This window comes from Antrostomus carolinensis, unplaced genomic scaffold (genome assembly GCF_000700745.2).
Source record: "Antrostomus carolinensis isolate BGI_N321 unplaced genomic scaffold, ASM70074v2 scaffold23671, whole genome shotgun sequence".
Taxonomy (NCBI): Eukaryota; Metazoa; Chordata; class Aves; order Caprimulgiformes; family Caprimulgidae; genus Antrostomus; species Antrostomus carolinensis.
The window spans coordinates 1-19,587 of NW_010292361.1; the positions used below are offsets into that span (position 1 = coordinate 1).

The 19,587-nt window shown below is 38.9% G+C and overlaps 1 protein-coding gene across 1 annotated transcript in view; it reads right to left on the reverse strand.

Moving 5' to 3' along the window:
- Positions 1–6,080: 6,080 nt before the first annotated feature.
- The window catches only part of CDC123 (cell division cycle 123), a gene marked incomplete at its 5' end in the record, with an annotated part of 33,754 nt that continues 20,247 nt past the window's right edge, over positions 6,081–19,587 (reverse strand). The window contains 5 exons of the mRNA XM_010176949.1: positions 6,081–6,107; positions 6,916–7,053; positions 8,919–9,047; positions 14,745–14,773; positions 18,574–18,696. Of these exons, the coding sequence (XP_010175251.1) occupies positions 6,081–6,107; positions 6,916–7,053; positions 8,919–9,047; positions 14,745–14,773; positions 18,574–18,696 (446 nt within the window). The remainder of the gene's footprint in view (positions 6,108–6,915; positions 7,054–8,918; positions 9,048–14,744; positions 14,774–18,573; positions 18,697–19,587) is intronic.

Sequence of the window (19,587 nt, forward strand, 5' to 3'; positions counted from 1 at the left end):
AGTGCCATTTTTCTGCTACTTTGTGATAATTCAAGTTCCGTTTCCTTCTTTTGCTTGTAAAAAGGATACAGTGAGGCAAAGAAAACATTAAACGCATCAGTTTTCTCTGAATCATCCATCTTTTCACACTTAATCATGCGCCTTTCCTTGCCATTTCTGCAGTTTCATTTTGATTGATCCTTACAAGTCCTTGCTATGTCATTTTTTCTTCACATGAGGAGATTGCTGCTGGGCCATTAAAAAAAAAGCACCTCTCTTCAGTTATCCCATCATCTCCCAAACGGACCCAGGCATCGACACCCACACTTATCAAAGCTGCCTTCTGAGGTCCTTATTCTGCTTCTCTCATATCCCTGCTTTCTCAAGAGCACCAAATGCCAACTCCACAGCCACTTTCACTTGAATTACCTCTGACTTGAAGATTTTTAACCATTTCTAATAAGCCTGACTGTAATTCAGAACAGCCAGCTCCAGAATAACACCCTGTACCTTTTGAAACATGAACCCCGCCCTCTGGAGAAAAAAAATCCATTAACTCTTTTGTCTTTTCAAGTCTTCCCAAGTTGGGTACTTTCCCAATAGATATCCAAGGGCTACCTCCCATTTCCACCAGACTTCATCATTTGGGGATACTGATAGATGAAAAACTGGGCATGAGCCAGCAATGCGCGCTCACAGCCCAGAAAGCCAAGTGTACCCTGGGCTGCATCAAGACAAGCATGGCCAGCAGGTCAAAGGAGGTGATTCTGCCCCTCTACTCTACTCTGGTGAGACCCCATCTGCAGTGCTGTGTCTAGTTCTGAGTCCTCAGCACAGGAAATACATGGACCTGTTGGAGTGTGTCCAGGGGAGGCCACAAAAATGATCAGAGGGATGGAACATCTCTGCTATGAAGAAAGGCTGAGAGAGCTGAGGTGTTCAGCCTGCAGAAGAGAAGGCTCCGGGGAGACCTTACAGTGCACTTTCAATACTTAAAGGGGGTTTATAGGAAAGATGGAGAGACTTTTTAGCAGGGCCTGTAGCAACAGGACAAGGGGCAGCAGTTTTTTTAAACTGAAAGAAAGTCAGTTTAGATTGAGATTAAAGAATAAATTTTTCATTATTAAGTTGGTGAGACACAGGAACAGGCTGCCCAGAGAAGCTGTGGATGCACCATCATTGGAAGTGTTCAAGGTAAGGCTGTACAGGACTTTGAGCAACCTGATCTAGTGCAAGATGTCCCTGCCCAGGAGGGCTGAACTGGATTATCTTTAAAAGTTCCCTTTCAACCCTACCCCTTCTGTGATTCTATGATTCCCAAGCTTTGGAAATACAGACACTGCTGATGTTCAGCATCGTGCCTCCAGCCCCTCCTGAACCACAGGTGTGTCTGTTCCAGTGCTGCAGTTCATCTCCCAAAGTCTCTGCAACACCCACCAACTATTTGTGACACATATTGACACTGAGTTCTGTTCCTCCTGTGTATTCCTCATACTGCTGTACAGACATTTTAGCTTAACACGTTCTTGATCCACTCTCTCCTGTGTCTTACAGTCCCAGCTCCAACAAATAATTCATTTACATCAGTGAAGTGCAACACTTGGTCAGGACACAGGTTCACAGCAGAAGCTAAGATAGAAGCCAAAACTGTCAAGCATCTCCACCCTTTGGATTTGAGCCCTAAAGACAAGAAATAACAAGTATTGACTTTTTTCTTTCCTTTGGATAGAAATGCTGTTTAGGAGTCACAAATCTCTCCTGAAAGTTTATTTGTAACTAGCATGCTTCCATGCAGAAAGGTTCTGAGAAGTCAGTATTTTTGATCAACCAGCCAACCAAGTTTTCCTTACAATCTGCCAAAATACGTTGTTGGAAGAAGCCTGTTCAGGTATTAACAGAATAACTCAGAGCAGTCAAAACACTCTCGGTACCCAGGGAATACATTGCTACAATAGTTCACACACAGAAATACAGCAGGCATTGATTGATCGCCCCAAAAAAAACCCCACACTCTTACTGCAGCACCAACATCTTTATTACTATAAAACTCGATGATCACACATTACTGATTAAGTACTCTGTACCTTTGGGAAAGCTTCAAGTCTGCTCAAAATACCCCAGTTATGGCATCAAGTCTTATTTTAATTCTATATCATTTCAGGATGACCACAAGCTGGAGACTTTCTCTTTACAAAAGTCATCAAATTCAAACAGAAACAAAGACACTGTTATTTCAACATCCAAGCAAATTTAGTTAAGAGATGTATTAAGCCTCTAAATATCAGCATTACCAAGTATCCATCATGACCAAAAGCTCTACAGTCTGTTTCTGTATTACGCTTTAAGGTCCATCTTCTCTTAGCCAAAGATATATATTTTAATTCAATATTATTTCTTCAAGTGATAGACTTGCTACCCAAACACAACCTGAATTGTATACTCTTGGACTGTGAGGTTGAAATTATTTACCAGTTGCCAAGATGATTGGCTTGTTTATACTCACTGACAGATACCCCGTGGTCTTCTCCAGCTATTCGACACTTCAGGTTTGGGACAGTTGGTGAAAGCTAAACTCAGTCATTCACCAAGGTACCAGAAGTATTTCTACACAAGTTTGTGCCATGCTATTCCCCATCTCCATGCTACCACTGATATATTTTGGAGTCCTTTCATCTGGCAATGCTCTCCTGAAAGCCTGAAACCATGAACAGTTTGGTCTAATCGTCTGTATTGCTTATATGGGCATCTAAACTGCATCTCACTGGGTACCCTTTTTCTGGCCAGCACTGCATCCTGGAGATCAGCAACAGGTGAGTGCATAAGATGCGTGAAATTTCTAGTCAGTTAAGATTTTTACAAGCCATGCACTGTGACCAGAATTGAACAAGTGGCATTCATGTTACTAAGACTCAGAGCTTGTTATTATTCCCCTATTTTCAGGGTTTTTTTCAGTTATTACAGAGCACCACTCAAAACCAACTCTTTCTAAGAGGGAGGGAAAGTGGACAGAGAGAGGTTTTAAAATTCAGATCAGTATTATCCATGCTGCTGCTTATTATGATCTTAACATTCACCCAAGTATCAGATTGGTGGAAAGATGTGGACAACACTAGAAAAAGAAGAGTCAAAGGAATACAAACAGACTGGACAGTCTGCAGCCCAGAAGTACAGGAGCATTATTCCAAATCCTGAACTAAGCCAGTACATGTTAGTAACTGCTACTTACAGGGTTACTGGAACCCTGATTCCCACTATCCATCTGGGAGATTAATTATTGCAAGCATTGGCTGTGACATAATGAACTTTTCTTTGGTGTTCCTGGCAGAGCTGCAGCCCAAGAACTGAGCCTCACTACACTTGAGCCATTAGACACAGCCAGACTTTGAGTGTTTGGCAAGCATATCATCTGTATAAAACAACTGCAGGCCACCTCCCTCCAAAACTTCTTATGTTTGTCATCTAGACAAGATTGCAATTATCTTTCTATAATGTTTTAAGCATATAACTAAGAATATATAGTATATAGTTAGTCCTTACTCAGCAAATGGTGATCATATCTTCAAAACACATGAAAAAGGACCTGAAAAATTGGAATTCTGAATTTTTAAATTTCTGTATGAATGCTAGAGGTAGAAACTGATTTTGTGATGACCTGAAACAGAATGAAGAGTCATATACTATTCAGCTTAAAACTGATCTGAAGCATTTTTAATGTATCAACATTGGCTTCCTCAGCCCCTCAAGAGGAATATATTTGTTAGTTATCCTCACAGATCAAGAAGTCATATGGATGAAAATTATTTTAGAAGAGGAATCTTTAATCCAGCAGACAAAAAAAAATAATCAACATCTGGTTACCTGAAGTTGGAAAAAGAAGCAAAATAAAGGTATGTATTTAAATTGTAAGAATATGGTTCTTATTATGCAGAACAGATTTTTTATAGTGGGGACTCCTTCTGTATCAAGACCTGAACATGGGACTAATATTTTTGCTCTGCTACCTTTTATGGTTCTTCATTAAAACTAAGCCCAGAGGAAGTGGCATAAATTACTGTAACTCTGAAATGAAGTTAGCTATCAGTGTTTGATAGCTTGGCTGAGCAGTCCATTAATTCAGATTTGGTCATCTGTTAGTAAATTATAGGGGAGAAACACAAACTTTGAATTCACTTATCTTGGCTCCAGCCTACTCACCTGAAGGGACACTCTACAGAGTGCACAGGGTCCCACCAAATTGGTCCCAATACCATGTATGTTCTGGTGAATACCCAGCCCAGAAAGATGTGATAATGGTAAATTAACTAGTGGAGACCACAAAAAAGATGCATGACAATAACCTACAGCTTTAAATCAGGACTCAGTATTTTTAAAGACAATAATCTGCAGTTCAGAAACATTTATGAATCTGCTGAAAATTCCAGGGCATTATCTGTGTAAAGGAAGCGTGGCTAGATTTTTTAAGTTTTGAAGTTCCTACCTGATTTAAAGACATTTATACTCAAATAATCCCTCTGATAATGGTGAGAAAAACTCATCCAAAGCCCTGCAGTACGGCAGGATCAGGTAGAGCTCAGCCCTGAGTTAATGATCATCTACTGTGTACAAAATACTATTGAAAAGGAGATTCCATCGCTTCAAGGGTAGGGCAGATCTCATACTCTCAGACTCCAGGAGTTTTAATCTGTGATGTTTCATCAATACATTTGGTAGAACTGGATTCTTAATCTGCATAATCTTTAACTAGAGTAAGTATTCATTCAAAACTGAAGAAAAATAAAGACAGTGAGTAATAATTTAACATCTAGCTCAAATTTAACATCTCAGAACAGATTGTAACTGAGCACCATATCAATTTGACAGCAAAAGCAATGCAAAGAAACATGAACAGCTTTATATACACGCACAAAGTGTCACATAACTGGTTTGAAACAGGAACCAACTTCCCGGGGCTGTGAGCACCTCCAAATGTCCTTTATTTTCAACAGGAATTGTGCACACAGTTAACAAATTAATGCCATGTAAACACTTATATCCAAAAGTTAGCTGGTTCTTCATCTGAAACTGTCCTCTCCCCACCTCCCAAATAACCACAATCCATAACAAGAACTTGTGTTTCCCCAAATTTAGCCAAGCTTCCTTTTATACAAAAAACATGAAGTACCACCAAATGAATACAGAATTTTAAGAGCTGAAAGAATATTAATTTCCTTAAGGAATGCAGAGATGTGATACAAAAGAAATGATATAAAAATCACAGGCTGATGCTATGTTAACTATTTATATTAAAGTCACAGATGATATCTAGTATGCAATCAAGTTAAAAAATAAGTTTCAAGAAAGCTTTACTATGAAAATGAAATGAAATTTGGTGAAGTTTAACAAATTTCATAGCTTTATCCACTGTGAAAATATTACTTTATTTGAAATGCATTCAGAATTTCAAATTCCTGAAATGCAAAATTTTAAAACCTTAAGTAGTCTCCTATAGCTACAGCTGTTCTCTGAAATTAAACATTATCCCTCGTAACAAAGAAAAAAAAATCCCTTCTCCTCATTTTTTCTTTTCTTCTTTGACATAAAGAAAGGATGAGAAGTGCTCCCAAAACAAAGTAAATTTACAATATTAAAAGGTTACTACAGAAAAAACATACATTCTTTTCTTTCCTTGTGACTATACCATATCTTAAGCAAGACTGTGCCTAAATTCAGAGAATGTTTGATGTTTTAACTGCACAAGCATTAAATGTTGTCATATTTATCACTGAAGAGTCCAATGGCATACCTCAGTGGCATCAATCCTCACATCATGAGACAGGAAAGCAGTTCTTCAGCTGCACTCAGATTGTTGCTTGCTTGCACCATGATATAACTGCACTTAACCTGGAATCCAGTGAGAACTCACCCTGGCCTTTCATGTTTCCCTGAAAAACCTTTTCTACTCTTTTATATGAGCCAACAGACACACAGGATGAGCAGCTCTTAAGTTCTTTCACTGACTATAAAAAGCAGGTTTTCTTTAAATTGATAGCTTAATAGTTATGCTAAATATAGCTTTTTGCCACATTTCTTGCTTGTAATTCAGTGTAATGCTTCTTGATACCTCAGTCATCATCTTGCTGGTTTCTTTTCTGTCAACAGAACAGGAGAGTTCATGATTTTAGAACAGTTATCTGAATTTAAGAGCACTAATAAATCATGACAAGTGTTTCCAGATACAATGGATATTAGACAATGACTGCATTTCTAAGCCATTATTTGAATGGTAAGAGATAATGTTTCCAGCAAATGGAACAGAGCAATATCAACCCTCTCCCCCATCCCAAACTACAGGATTTTATTTCCAGTAAAGAACAAGATTTACCCCATACATTAATCAATAGAATATACAAGAACCAGAAAACATGGTGGTGGCAGAAGTCAGTGGTCAAGGTGGAGACAACCTGACCTCCCTTCCCTCACTTACAAAGATGTCACGTTTTCACGTCACTGTTCAAAGGAACAAAGAAATTGTATTGAAAAAGGAACAAGTGTTTAAGGTTTTTCCTAATATACTTACATTATAACTTTTAAAGAAGTTCTTAAAAGCATTAGCTTCAGCCATTCAAAAAATACATTTCCATTTATACTACATTTGTATTTACATTTAAATAAGAAAACAGTTAGGTCCTTCAGTAAAATTTGTCAAACTGCATTCATTGCTTCCCATAAAGATAAAACTAATTAACTGAAGTGAGATCAGTATGAAAGCTTGTTCTTCATCAGTTAAAAACCCAAAAAAACAAGAAAACAACCCAACAATACACTGTATGATAGCTTCATACTTTTGCCGTAATTATGTAACCTATGTTAATTACAAAAACACAATTCCAGGCACTTGGATGTTGCCATTTCACAAAGATTGAAGGTCAGAAGGAAATTTTTTTCAGTAGTTCTTACCAGTTTAAGAAAGTCAATTAATTTGTGAACATCCTCTCCTGTAGAAAGGTCCACAAAATCTTTCGGCAGTCGGTAACTCAGATACGGACTAGGCTGGACAGTAACTTTACTGTTTGTACAACGGAAAACTGGATAGTCCTTTGGAAAAGATATTGAATGAGACAAGAACAGTGTATGTGAATAAAGCTAGCAATGGTTTTTGAACTCCTCCATGAGATTGTCTGAGTCACTTTGCCAATGAGTTTATTTGGCGTTCGTTCAACTAAACCTGTGCTTTCTAAAAATTGTAGTTTTCTTATTAAAAACTCTGCCCACATAAGAGTAAAAGTTAAAGTGCTAGTAACAGTCAAATAGAGGCATTAATTACCTCACTTTAAAGTTTCTACAGTGTATCAATTATTAATGCATTTAACATACATATGGTTATAACAGTGCTGTAATAATGGAGCTATAAGGAACTTTGGGCAACAGCATTTACATAAATATGTGGATAAAGAAAATGACAGAATCCCTAAACTTGTCTTCACAAGTTCCTTGTTTAAACCCATATTTGCAACTATAACCTTACAGAAATTACGAACTAAGCTTTCCAATCAATTTACTTATTGAAGGAAAAAATATCTCAAAAAAAGATCCAAAAATATCTCTAAATGCTCAATTGTAGCAACAGGTTTTGGGTAAACGGATAAAATTTTTAGTTCAATGTGTTGTCGTGCAACATAATTGCTCACTGTATGGCAATAAGCAGCTCCATTTTAAAGACAGGAGTTCAGTAACTTCACAACAGATTCTGTGATCGGAACTAAGCTGAAGCATGAAGACAAGTCATTCTACTTTTCATTCAGGCTTATACCAGAGAAAACTGTGTAACGCGTCTGGCCCTGACTAAAAGAAACCCTCAAAACAAAATTCAGGTGTCCCATGGACAGCTCAAGAATTGGGAGTGTGTTTCAATAAAGGAGACACAGCCTTTAGCAGGAAGGTTCTTTGAGTGGGTTTTCATACAGCAATAGCCACACGTTGAGACCAAGAGAAAAGGGCATGAATGACACACGTTGAGACTAAGAGAAAAGGGCATGAAGGACAGACTGCAGAGCGGTGTATTTCCCTTTCAGTGTTTTATGAAAACGGCAACAGAACTAAAGCAAAGCTCAGTATTACAATCAGCTCATTTCAGTCACCTCTAATGCAGTTTAACAGCTAGAAAATAAAGAAAAGCCCATGTTTTCTGACTACCTGTCTCTCCTCAAACAACTACCAAGTGTTTCCCAAGATCAAGTAACATATTACTTCATATCTTCTATCCAGCTGTCCAAGGACCCATTAAGATGTGAGGACTCAGTCTTAAGCATGCAGTGAAAAAAAAAAGCTGGAGTACAAATAAATGAAGACTATTTCTCTCTCTCTGTATTAACAGGAAGCTATTTGTTTTTATGGAGGCAATGCAGCTTGGAAGAGGGATAGAAAAGCCCTGCTCTGCAAGTCAGGGAGTTCAACCAGAGGACAAGGCTTCCCTGAGGATATTTGATATGAGGAAGAGACAGAAGTTAAGCTTCTTTTTCCCTCCCTCCAAACATAAATCTGGAACTCTGGGAAACTGTATGACAGATATCAGGAAGAAATCAGAACTTTAAGTGGTTAAATAGAAAAGGAACAGATTTTAAGAGAAATTGAAAAGAGTATCAAAACTGTGTAAGAGCAAGTTTCAGGGCATCTGCTTCACAATGTGGTCTAAGCTACAATATGGGCTTGTACCATTTGCACTAAAAATTCTCTTGCAGGCATCTAAAGCCAGCATGGGATACTAGTTGAGATTAACTGCTGTCTAATAAGGTAGATTCTGCTCACAAAGAGTTTACGCTTCATGAGTTAAGGACATTCATTTACTTCAATGGGATTTGCATCACAATTTGATTATAACAAAGAAAAAAACAAACAAATAAAAAAAAGGCCATAAGGTCTGTTGGATTTGTTAGCCAGCCTCTCTCACCACAGGGCTGTACCTGTTCTGTTGCTTCCCCTTCACCCTGGTCTCCTTTCAAGTTTTTCCCAGAGGTCAGTTCTTCCCACGTAAACAGCAAGGAGTCTGTTACTTCACCAAATGGGTTAAAATCTATTAACCAAATCTTACCCTGCAATGGAACAATAGATGAATCAAAACAAGCCACAGAATTAAAACAAAATATAAAAAAAAAGAAAATAAAAAAATCATAATACACATCTATTACTGTAGTGTGCTTAGTCTTTAGACAAAAAGATGTCAAGATTTAAACCAACTGGTTTTAAGCACTTAAAATATTCTAATATCCTTTACATTAGACACAGTTTTAAAACACAGTATGTTATGACTTAACTAATTTGTTTCTTTCTTTTAAACAGAAGATCAGACAGAGCTCAAAAAAGCTGAATCCAGTCCTATGCAAGGTGCTTTCAGATGAGACCACAGAAGTTCTGTCTAATCCCCATGGTGCTCCAAGGTCCCCAGACAGTATGAACAAGGAATGGGAAAACAAACCAACCAACCAACCCACCCACCCAAACAGGGATTGCACTTTCCATCAAAAGCCACCTCAGCACTGCTGTACATTCAGCAGTCTACAAGAATTGCTGTCCTTGGTCTCAGAAGGGACTCTAAAAATACAGAGCAGCGTCTGCAAAATGCTAGTGGAGACCATGAAAGCTGAAAGGTTCTGCACAGATATAGAAAAATAAAGAATAATTTAAAGGCATTTTGAACATAGCCATTACTAGTGGTCCAGGCTAGTTTCTCCTGCCTCATCTTTGATATATTTGTGTTCCAAGCAGACCTGGTAGTATGCACAACAGCATACTGTGCCTGTTTTACAGGTGAAAAATGAAAGCAGAGAATCTAACATACTTAAAGGTAACAGATATCTGCAGAGGAGCAAGAAATAGTTTGTGTTCCTTAAGCCATCTCAAGATACAACCCCCAGCAAAGGGCCATCTTTTCTTACCCAAGAAAGTGTTATTATTCTAAAAACACAAAAAACTATAATAAATCATAATGAAATATGAATACAACTGGTAGTAAGAATTAGTAAAACAAGTACTACATCTGGAAGTCTGTATAGCTACTAAAAACTTATTTCGTTTTCTCTTTCTTTCCCTCATTCCTGAAGGATCTTCTTTCTTTAAAAGATCCTCCCTGTCTTGATACAAACAGCAAATATCTTCAATGATTTACACTACAGCCATCTGGTTTCTAACTTAGAAAGATGCTTTTGAAGCCTTCAGTCACCAAGTAACATGGAGACTTCCCCTCCCACCCACACTGCTTAAGCCACCCCCACAGGCACTAACACACTATAGAATAGGAAATGCATGGAAACCCATACAATAGAGAAGAGAAATGCTCCGCCTGGTCTGTTAACTTCCACAGTGAGTTACACGTGCAGGTGGGGGGAGTCCCAGCACAGATTAAACCAGTGATATTACCTGTAAACTGGAACTGAGCCAGCAACCCAACCAGTGAGCTTGTGGTTGCACACAGGCTTTCACAGGTCTCTCTCTCTCTCAGGGCAGATCACAGAATGGTTTGGGTTGGGAGGGACCTTAAAGATCATCCAGTTCAAACCCCCCTGCCATCAGCAGGGACACCTTCCACTAGACCAGGTTGCTCAAAGCCTCATCCAGCCTGGCCTTGAACACTTCCAGGGAGGTGGCATTCACAGCTTCTCTGGGCAACCTGTTCCAGTGTCTGACCACCCTCACAGGAAAGAATTCAGATCCATGGGGTACAATACTTCCAGTAAAGGATTTCATATCCATGGGGTACAGCTCTGGCAGAGCAAATATTAAGAAGCCAATGCACCTCAACAGCAGCACTGAAACCAGACGGCTACAAAAGAAACTGTGAATTGCAGGGACACAGACCTGACTGCTTTCTTACTTGTTCTGGAAGGGTGAAGAAGCACAAATGTGCGTGGCTAAGTTGCAACACCTCTGCACCAATATTGACACCATTGGTGCAGAGAGTGAAAAAGGGGCAAGCTCTGCTCTCATTTTCCATCTCTGTTCCTCTTCAAAAGGCAGTCACAAATTCTCATTATAAGTGATGTTTTACTTTTGCTAATGGGGACATGTTAGCTCCAAGGCAGCAGGAGGAGGAATCTGTAATTTCAGATTCATTCTATCACACTAGAAAAACAACCTAATGAACCAATTTAATAACAGACAGAAGCAATGGCTGGCAAAGTTCATTCAGCAGTTCAGAGAATCTTTCCCTGCATCATAAATGCTTATACTTAATAAAGGATTTCCCTATGAAAGGCTTTTCTAGAGACCCCTCCTCACCCCAAATACACAAAACTCAGCTTTTTCATAGGAACTCAAGATCATCTCTCTACAGAAGAGATGTACTCTGGAAAAACTGAAAATTGGTTTTGAAACTACTGAAAGTGACACTTGGTTTTCGCGAGCACCCAACAGTATTTCTCCCATTTACAACATGTACACCATTTACAACACCAACTGTTTCCCTGAGATGGTCTTAAATCTGCACTGAGCTTTGGTAGCTGCAAATTCATGAGAAGTGGTGGAACAAACTAAATATCCCTTTTCAAGGCTCATCAAAGAGTGTGTATATAACGCTGGGTCAGCAACCAAACTGTTTTCTCTTGAGATTAAATGCTCTTTCAAGTGTTAAATGCAATGTCATGATTTAAACGTAGTTTAAGATGACTTGTACTGTGTAACTTAAGAGCAGTAGTAAAGCTATTCATCTGCAATCATCTCGTATTAGTAATCTTTGTCATATGAGAGCACAGAAATGCACAAGGCAGGAAAGCAAAGTTGTACATATCTGGAGGAGGAAAAAAAAAAAACAACTTGTATTATATAAGATTATTTTTTTTATCATTCTAAAAGAGGAACAAATAGATTTACTGTATCGTGTCAGCTTCACGCTTTGTTTTACTAAAGCGTGAAGCAACATGATGCTGAAAGGAAGTGTCTATGACAAAGACTGTTTAAAGGAAGTTAAGAGATAGATAAAATGCAAACTGAACTGTTACATGTCCCTAACTCCAGCTGCACCTTCATGCACAGTGACAATGCTCACAAGGCAGAGACACAAGCACTAGTCTGCAGGTTAACAAAAGCAGCTGTGAGCTAGCAGTGGTCAGGAGCCATCCACCACACTTTGTCTTACCACAGTGACTTGTCTTGAACATGGTTACAAGGTGTAAACACCTGGGAGATACACAAAGAGCAACAGCAGAGCTGATTCTCAGGCTTGGCAGCTGTTGTGCAACGATTGTGAACTGCTAGCAGGAGGAAAAAAAAACAAACAAAACCACAAAGGTGGATCAAAGTGAAAACAAGCTCCCTGGCCTGCAACATAACCTCTTCAGAGCTAGGTCTGCTGATCATCTGGTTTGGAAGTCTGTATGACAATGTTTCTTCCTTAAAAAATTACTTGTCTGCCAAGTCAGGCACTAGCTCAGATGAGCTCGGTGAAGAGAGTGTAACAGGAAAAGCAGACATAACAAAAGCTTGCTCTCAACCAGGCCACCGTTGCTTCTACACCACCCTCCAACCCAACGAGCAGGACCTGGGGCAGCCTACTCTGTGCAGTCTCTCAAGTAACTAGAGCAAGCACGGGGAGGGGGCTGCTCTCATTCACAACCATATCAAAACACAAGCTTCTCCAAGCTGAATATTTACAGCTGAAAGAATTTAAAATAAGTAAACACTGGACATTTATCTCATTCTGTAGGTGAGGTTGCTGTGCAACCAGTCTGGTGAGGAGCACGGGCTCTGGAAATTAATCACTCGCAGCAACACTCAATATTCTTTTGCTGCCTATAACTCACGTACAAAGGGAGCGATGAATAATACAGCTGCAAACCACAGAAGTGTGTGTGAAAGGAGGAGGATCTGACACACAAAGGGCTATCTGGCAGTTTACAAGACCTGAGGGTAGAAGGCATATCTGCAAAAAGATATATTTTATCTTGACAGATGAATAAACACTGCTCATTTGAGATCACACAGGCTGAAACCTTTTACTTAAATAATCTATCTTCGAACCTCAGCTGTGAGGCAGAGTACCCAACAGCAGAACCAGGTCTCATACTGAAGAGCTGCTCCTCATTCTGCCTGACAGCATCCTAGGTCTGATCATCTGAGCCTGGGCAGGTAATTTTCATGACCATTCAGCAGGGCTGCTTTCAGCACGTAGCCTGATTTTAGGCACCTATGTTAAAAATTGGGCTGAGTAACAGTACAATAGCCTTTAGAGCTGGTTTTTTCCACATGACAAACATTCCTGTTTAGCTTTTGTTTTGCAAACTATGGCATGATTTACTATTACGCAATTACAAAATATTTCAGCAACATTCAAAGTCAGAATCAGGACTTACTCCCAACTCAACTCAAATCAAGACCTTCTCCAATCCCATGAACTGTAAACAAGGCAAAGTGTGAGACTCATAAGTGTATATAGCAAAAGTATATGGTCATTTTTTTTGCATTTCTGGTTTAGGATTTGGAAAGACATTTAAGTTAAAACAAAGAATTACTTCTTGTGCAATAATGTGATTCCTCACAATCAGGTTGTGGTTCCATAATCAGCTTTTGAGATTTAACGCTACATAATGCATTTTTGGTTGTGGGTGCTTTTAGAACAATACACGTGTGTCTTTTGAGAACAATTCATCAGACCTATTTCTCTTCACTGATACTAGGAGAGGTTAAGGTGATTCACTCAGATATCAGCATCTGAAGTTTAGATGAGACATTTCTCCCCATTCCATCACTACCTGGATGTTCAGAGCTCTGATTTGCTGAGTACTCAGAACCACAGCTGGAGCAGTCTGAAAAGAAAAAATTAGCCTCCATCTGTCTGAAACAGGGCACACCACATTCATATACTCTTTTGACAATTATCCCGTGGTACCATAGGCTTCCATATGTGAAGGACAAGTTACCATTTACCAACCTCACAAGGATAGTCTGAAGAAATATTAATAATTAGTTTTGATGAGTTCAGATGCTATAGGGGCAATCTTCACAGGATAAAAGAAAAGTCCAAGGAATGCTCCCTTTTTCTGGGCAAAGGTTGCCCAGAGAAGCTGTGGCTGCCCCCTCCCTGGAAGTGTTCAAGGCTAGGCTGGATGAGGCTTTGAGCAACCTGCCCTAGGGGAAGGTGTCCCTGCTGATGGCAGGGGGGTTGGAACTAAATGATCTTTAAGGTCCCTTCCAACCCAAACCATTCTCTGGTTCTATGATTTTTGCAAGAAAAGGTAGTAAGTATCCTCCAAATTTTTTTGTAGTGAGCAAAATAGCACCCCTGCCTCATTTTTTTAAATATCCCAGCCATTCTGTCTGAATGTTCAGATACATTTCTGTCAAACACAGAATAAGCACTATGTGGAAGAAACCTTAGCAACAGAGCTAGCACCTTGCTAAAACTATCTGATGATGCTGCATGATATTGATAAAGTGTCTAACTTAGAAGAAAACCAAATTACCTTTCGTAGACTCATAGCACTGACAGAATTGCAGCTCAAGTCAAAGTTACGTGCTTTAAGACAGACTACTCCTCTGGAAGATATTTACTAAATAATTACATCATTGGCACAGACATATTTACAGTCCTAATCCTATTATTCTCCTACTGTGGACAGAGTCTAACATAGAAAAAGACCCACAGAACAGAATGATAACATCAAGCAGTTTTTTAGTTTGTACTTTTTTGCCAGGACCACTTCTAGGAAGATGAAGCTATTTATTTGCTTCATCTATGTAGCATTTCAGGAAGTGTTTCCACAGAATAAACAATTATATACAACCTAATGTTCACTTACCCTGCTGTCTCTGTACACATCAAAAACAACTGAAAAGGAGAAAAAAAAAAGTTAATCTTAAAAGATATATCATTTCACAGAAGATGTCTAAATCTGAGTAGGTACTTGTGTACACAGCACAATCTGCAAAGTCAATATGTCTGAAGAACTGCAAGCCAGAATTAGGTTTATTTCCAAGAGGGAGCTGAAACATTTCAAGAACTCCTGTTAATGCACTGAGAGACTGGCTGCCGGTTTTTCCATTTAATGCTGGTTTCTGCTGATTTTTCCCCCCCAGCAAAGCACATTTGATAAACTCTTGGCCCAGGGAGAAGCTTATCTTCTGTTTTCTTACTGCTGTTTGGTTTACAGCAGAATGGAGAAGTTTCAAGGAAGGATCAAGACTCCATTGTGCTAGACATTGCACAAACATTTAATAGGAGAAAGTTCCTGCTTGAAGGAGATTAGGACTTCAGCAGATAACAAGACTAACAGGTTGTAGGAACAAAGGGGTTGGTGGGCGTATTGAGGAGGAGGCAGCAGTGAAATGGCTGTGTTTAATGTAACCCAGAGCAGATACAGCACACCTACTCATTATCAACAGCTCTTCCAAACAGACCCTTTGCTACTCAGTGACTGATGCAAAGCTGCTCTGTGGTAGCTCTACTGTTGTCCCTTCCCTTGACTTAATTAAGCGTGAACCTTTGTACACCTTTCTATTAGCTTCTGTTCTGTATGGCTAAACAAATCTTTGATTCCTCTTTCTATTCAGCTAGGGAAATCAATAGATAAGCATTCAGGCATGACTACATGCAGAAGTTGTACCAGTTTAGCAGAAAGACAAAAAAAATAAAAAAGTCAGATTTAAAAAAAAAAACCAACCTCAGACAAATGCTGTATTGTCACTTCCTTCACCAATAAGGAAGGGAATATTTCAGCTAAGAGATTTCCCAATACATGTGGGATAAACTAAACTCAGGATATGACTGAAGAACACTTGAGCCTCTGCAGCTACTCAGGAAGCTGCTCGTCAGTAACAGGGATGTTGACTGATGACATTCACGCATGTAAAGCTGCTCAGCAGCTTAATCTAACATTTCATGCAAAGTTGGCTGGGCTAAGGGCAAAACATAATGCAGCTGCACCAAAGCCAGTCACGTAGGTGTTTTTTTGACCATACAGCCTAAAAAATCCACACAGCTTCTTGCACAAGCTCAGTTACGTCAATTTAAAATGTCACTCTGGAATTAAGTGCTAGATTTTCTCAAGAAGACAAGCTAACTAAGTCATCAACACAAAGAGCACAGCAACTCTAGATTTCTTCTACAGCTGCTCAACCAAACTTGTTGCCTGTACTGTGCACTCTCATTAGTCCTGTTCCATTAATGGAAAACTTATTTATTATAAAATTATTATAAATTTATTATAAAATGACGCCTGTGCGTCAGCTTAAAGCAAGCCTATGGCAATCATTAAGGCTAACAGCACTTAGTAGCATTTATATCCCCATTAAGACTGATGGCACATTGGTGACCAGTTCAGGACACTCACAAACACTGAACAGAGAAGAAGACCTGAACTGTTCCCTCTTCTCAGGGGCCACCTCAGAGCAAGAGCGTTGTGTGCTGGTGAGACTGTAGTAAAACTTTACCAGCAATGGCTCAAAGTAGAGGGTAAGTCAAGGCTTGACTGCACAGTAAGTATCAAAACCTCCAGAACACTGTTCGTACTGGGCTCTCATGAAAAGTATTTAGAAGGTTCTATCATTTAGAAGTATTTATAAAGCATTCACCCATCTGTTATCCTACTGCTCTGACTCTGCAATGCTTCAGCTGCTCTGACTCAACTCTTCCATCTGGAGATGCTACCAGACCAACTGGAAAAAGCAGAGCTAACAGCATCAAAATCCCCAACAAAACAAGAAGTCACCAAAAAAAAAAAAAAAAAAGCTATAATACCTTTCCTTTTAAAAGCAGACAAACAAGTAAACCCAGATTTTTATTGTTAACAACACATATGCTACCAGACAGTGGATCAAGAGATAAGATGGGGGATGAATGTAAAGTGGTAAAAAAAAAAAAAAACAGAAAACATTTTCTGCACGGCATTTCTCTGCAGATGGAGAAGTCACCAGCATTTAGTGCCTAAGAACAAAAGGTTAACAAACCTTTGCCCCAAAAGGTCATCCTGAAATCTCCTTTTCCCAGAAAGCAACTCAAATGGCATAGTTTTAAGGTCCTTTACATAAGATGACACTTCAGACCTTTCAGTTCACCCGAGAGCAGTTTCAGAGCCTAAAACTAGGCATCAATTTCCAAAAATAGTGCCCTAAATTCTTATCTATCACAGTTGACTACATACTAGCTAAAATTTTCCTCTGTTGGAACACAGAGGAAAATTAAAAGACAGTAATCAGAATGTCAGATCTCTATGACTGATTTTACTTCAAAACATGAGAGCTATGGACCTATTAAATTAGTATACTGATTTCCAAACTACTAGTTTTCTCCAAGCAGTGGTCCTTGAGAAATTCTCTGGACTGAAATAAAGGAACCCTGAAGAGTTAAATTATTAAGAATTTTAATATAAATTAGACTGGCATTAGAAGGCATCTTTTTCAGAAAGTCAGACAGGATGGATCTATTTGACTGCTATGGTGGCTCAGCAAAATAATTAACCATATTCAAAAATTACCTAGAGGTTGAGTATTCAAAGCTTTATATAAGATAGTACAACTGACAGACAATTCTTATGTTTATGTATTTTACTAAACTGAGGTTTGGCCCATGTCAGACTCAATTTAAATTCCTTCATCATATTTTTCACCACTCCTGAACACCCATCACAACCCATCACACCCATTCAATTCTCACTAAACCACATCAGGAAACTAATTCCACTAAGACTTGCCAAGGACTCCACATTTAAAGAACAAGACAATTTACCTGGGCTGCTTAGGTGTATCAGGTAGTGAGTCCTTTATCCAAAAGCATCAGCAGTTAAACTGCTGTGTATCAATATTCTAGGAAAAATTATTATAGGTTCTTGTAAAGAAACTTACAAATCCTTTCTTCAAGGAATACATCCATACTTTAGCAGCAAAGGACAACATCTTTATAAACAGTAAAAATAAAAATAAAAGTATTCTTCTTACTACTGAATGCCTTTTGTTATGTATTTCCTACCTTACTTCTCAGGTTTAGAAGTTTTCTTCATTAAAAACAAGTAAAAGGAGGAAAAAGCCTTTATAAAAAAAAAAAAAAAAAAGGCATTATGTCTTCTGAAGGTATCTTTCACCCATTCATTCTGTTTTCCTGAAAAGCATCAGCCTATTCCTTCAGGGGTTTTTTGTTCCCAGTTTTATAGTCATCCAAAAACTACATTGCTCTGCACGCTCTAGCCACAAGAGCTATAGGACTCTCCCAGATTCCAAAGAACCAAGCCCTGTGAAAGCAGTAGCTATGGAGAGAGAGAGAAAGATGTATATCCACAGACATAAAATATTGTGGATGCTGTTATTTATTGAGAAGTGTCCATTTTTCCACTGATCTCCAGCAATAAACTGGAATTTAGCACATTGCAACTCAGTGCACTGTGGAGGAAACGAGCCTGTCTCAGCAGCAGCAAGGGGGCAGGAAGACAGGTCTCATTTCTATGGAGTTTGCCCTCCAATCCCTTTCCATTTCAAACACCCCAGGATCCTGCAGAAAAACTTCAAAGAGGCAGACCCTTCATTTTTGGTTTTAAGTCTTTGTAACTATGTGTGCAATAAGCATTTAAAAACCTTCATAAACACTCTCCTTCCCTCCCCCATGCTCCCCTTGTTAATTAAAGCCTTTAAGATACTTACAGTCTTCATCCAAAAACTTATACTGTATGTGTTTCTTGAAAAACTCCTGTATCGACCTACAGATCTCCTCATGTTGCTTAGAGACATGATCGTAGTATTGAGTGTAGTCTCTCTGTGATATACCTGTCAAGAATTTGAGTTGATTATAAAGAGCTTTAGGGGTGCAAAAAACCCAACCAGGCAAAAGGCAGTTATCAGAGGCATGCATGTTACAAACTGTATTTCAGAAGATGGGGTTCTCCCAAGTTTCAACCATTACCAATGACTCGCTGTTTGGCTTTATTCTCCTATACTTAAAGCACTTCCATTAGGAATCTTTTCCTTGAACAGTTCTGTCCTACTTTTTGTGAGTCTCATTTTATACATACCTGCTTTTACTATTTTTAAGTGAATTTCAGGAGGAACCTTTGCCTGTGTTTAAATTTCCAGTTCCTGTCTTTTCCTTTCAGTTTTATTCCCTCTGGTTACTCTAGTCAAAAACCTTTTCTGTTCTGCACATCAAATGTAGGGACCAGAATTTGAAACCATGAAATGAAAGGGGTAGAGGCTAAGACTGCACATTAGCAAAGATGATAGATCCTAGTGTACCATAACCATCCTCATTTAAATGATTTTTTAAGCGTGGAATAAGGCATACCTGTTTGATAAGGCACTACAGGTGAAACCTTAAATCCTAAAATCAACGAGATAACATGCAGTCTAGTCCCTTATTTCTTCCATTTGCCCACCTTGAGGGCTGTCTTGCATATCTGACATTTGATAAACTACCCCAGTTACATCACAAGCTTTTAATTTCAGATACTTGTTTGCCTAGAAGACAGTAGTTTAAGCTGACATCAACAGGATTATACACTTGCATGCGTTTTAAATGACAGAAGTTCTCATATAGGATGTGTCAACATAAGCCACTGCAATACTCTGCTGGACAAATGTCAAATCAAGACCCGGCCCATCAACATAGAATGAGTAACTCACACTATTTAGGGGAAGAAAAAGCCAGAACCCCCAAGAAAG